Source organism: Otolemur garnettii, unplaced genomic scaffold, assembly GCF_000181295.1.
Source record: "Otolemur garnettii isolate 467f Iridium unplaced genomic scaffold, OtoGar3 scaffold00086, whole genome shotgun sequence".
Taxonomy (NCBI): domain Eukaryota; kingdom Metazoa; phylum Chordata; class Mammalia; order Primates; family Galagidae; genus Otolemur; species Otolemur garnettii.
Genome location: NW_003852481.1, coordinates 5,730,230 through 5,731,247, shown reverse-complemented (window position 1 = coordinate 5,731,247; position 1,018 = coordinate 5,730,230). Strand labels below are relative to the sequence as shown.

The 1,018-nt window shown below is 54.2% G+C and overlaps 1 protein-coding gene across 1 annotated transcript in view; it reads right to left on the bottom strand.

Annotated features, from left to right (window-relative positions):
• Positions 1 to 341: 341 nt before the first annotated feature.
• HTR3B (5-hydroxytryptamine receptor 3B) overlaps positions 342 to 1,018 on the bottom strand; it is a 40,710-nt gene continuing 40,033 nt past the window's right edge. Inside the window, exon 9 of the mRNA XM_012808154.2 lies at positions 342 to 577. Within this exon, the coding sequence (XP_012663608.1) occupies positions 342 to 577 (236 nt within the window). The remainder of the gene's footprint in view (positions 578 to 1,018) is intronic.

The following is a 1,018-nucleotide window of genomic DNA, read 5'->3' as shown; positions in this document are numbered from 1 at the left end:
AACGAGACACCTAGCCCTTTTTCTAGGATGAGTCCTGAAATTAATTGTCCAACCTTAAGGGCATGCATGTGCCCAGAAATTTTCTGAAAGAGATTGCCAACAATGGTTATTTAGGGGCATGGTCTGGGCTGAGAAGGAAGGCTTACTTTGGCTGTATGCCTCATACTGCTGATCAGTATGCGCTATGCCCAGGTTATTTAGCAGGCCTTTAGGGGCACGTACCTGGACTCAGCAGAAAGAGGCAATGGGAGTGGAAAGCTTTTCAACCCACCACTCTTTCCCCTCCAAATTCCCCTAAGTGCTATGATAGCACTTTGATTGAGACCAGCAAATTTCAGTCTTCACAAGCCACTCCATAGTGCCCACAGCGAGCACAGGGTGATGGTGTAGAGCCCCAGCATGGCAAGGTAGCTTCGGAAGAGCAGTTGGTCCAGGCGGTACAGGAGGGCCAACCACTCAGCCTCCCGGCGGTGCGCCTGGTCCTGAGCTCGGAGGTAGTTGTTGATAGATCGAAGCTGAGACCAGATTTCCGTCAGGGTTCCTGCTTGGGCCTGGTGCTCTTGACAGGTTGGGGACTCTGCGAGATAGAGGGAAACACGGTGGTGAGCCAGGGGCTACCAAGGCCCACCTGGACTTTCCCTTGGAGCTGATGGCCTCATCTTCAAGGAAAGTTGTGGGCATAACTGAGCAGTGGGTTGGGGTTTAGTTTGAGGTCTCCATCCCTACCTGCTTGGGGAGACAACCTGTGCTGAAGGAAGCCTTGGGGACACGTCAAAGCAGGCTAGATCCATCAGGGGATTTTCTGAGTGAGAGATCAGCCCGAGTTGACTCAGTAGGAGCTTGAGGAGCTAGGATGATTCTTATCCTTTTTTTCCTCCGAGACAGAGCCTCAAGCTGTCCCCCTGGGTAGAGTGCCGTGGCACCACAGCTCACAGCAACCTCCAACTCCCGGGCTCAAGCGAGTCTCCTGCCTCCGCCTCCCAAGCAGCTGGGACCACAGGCGCCCGCCACAACGCCC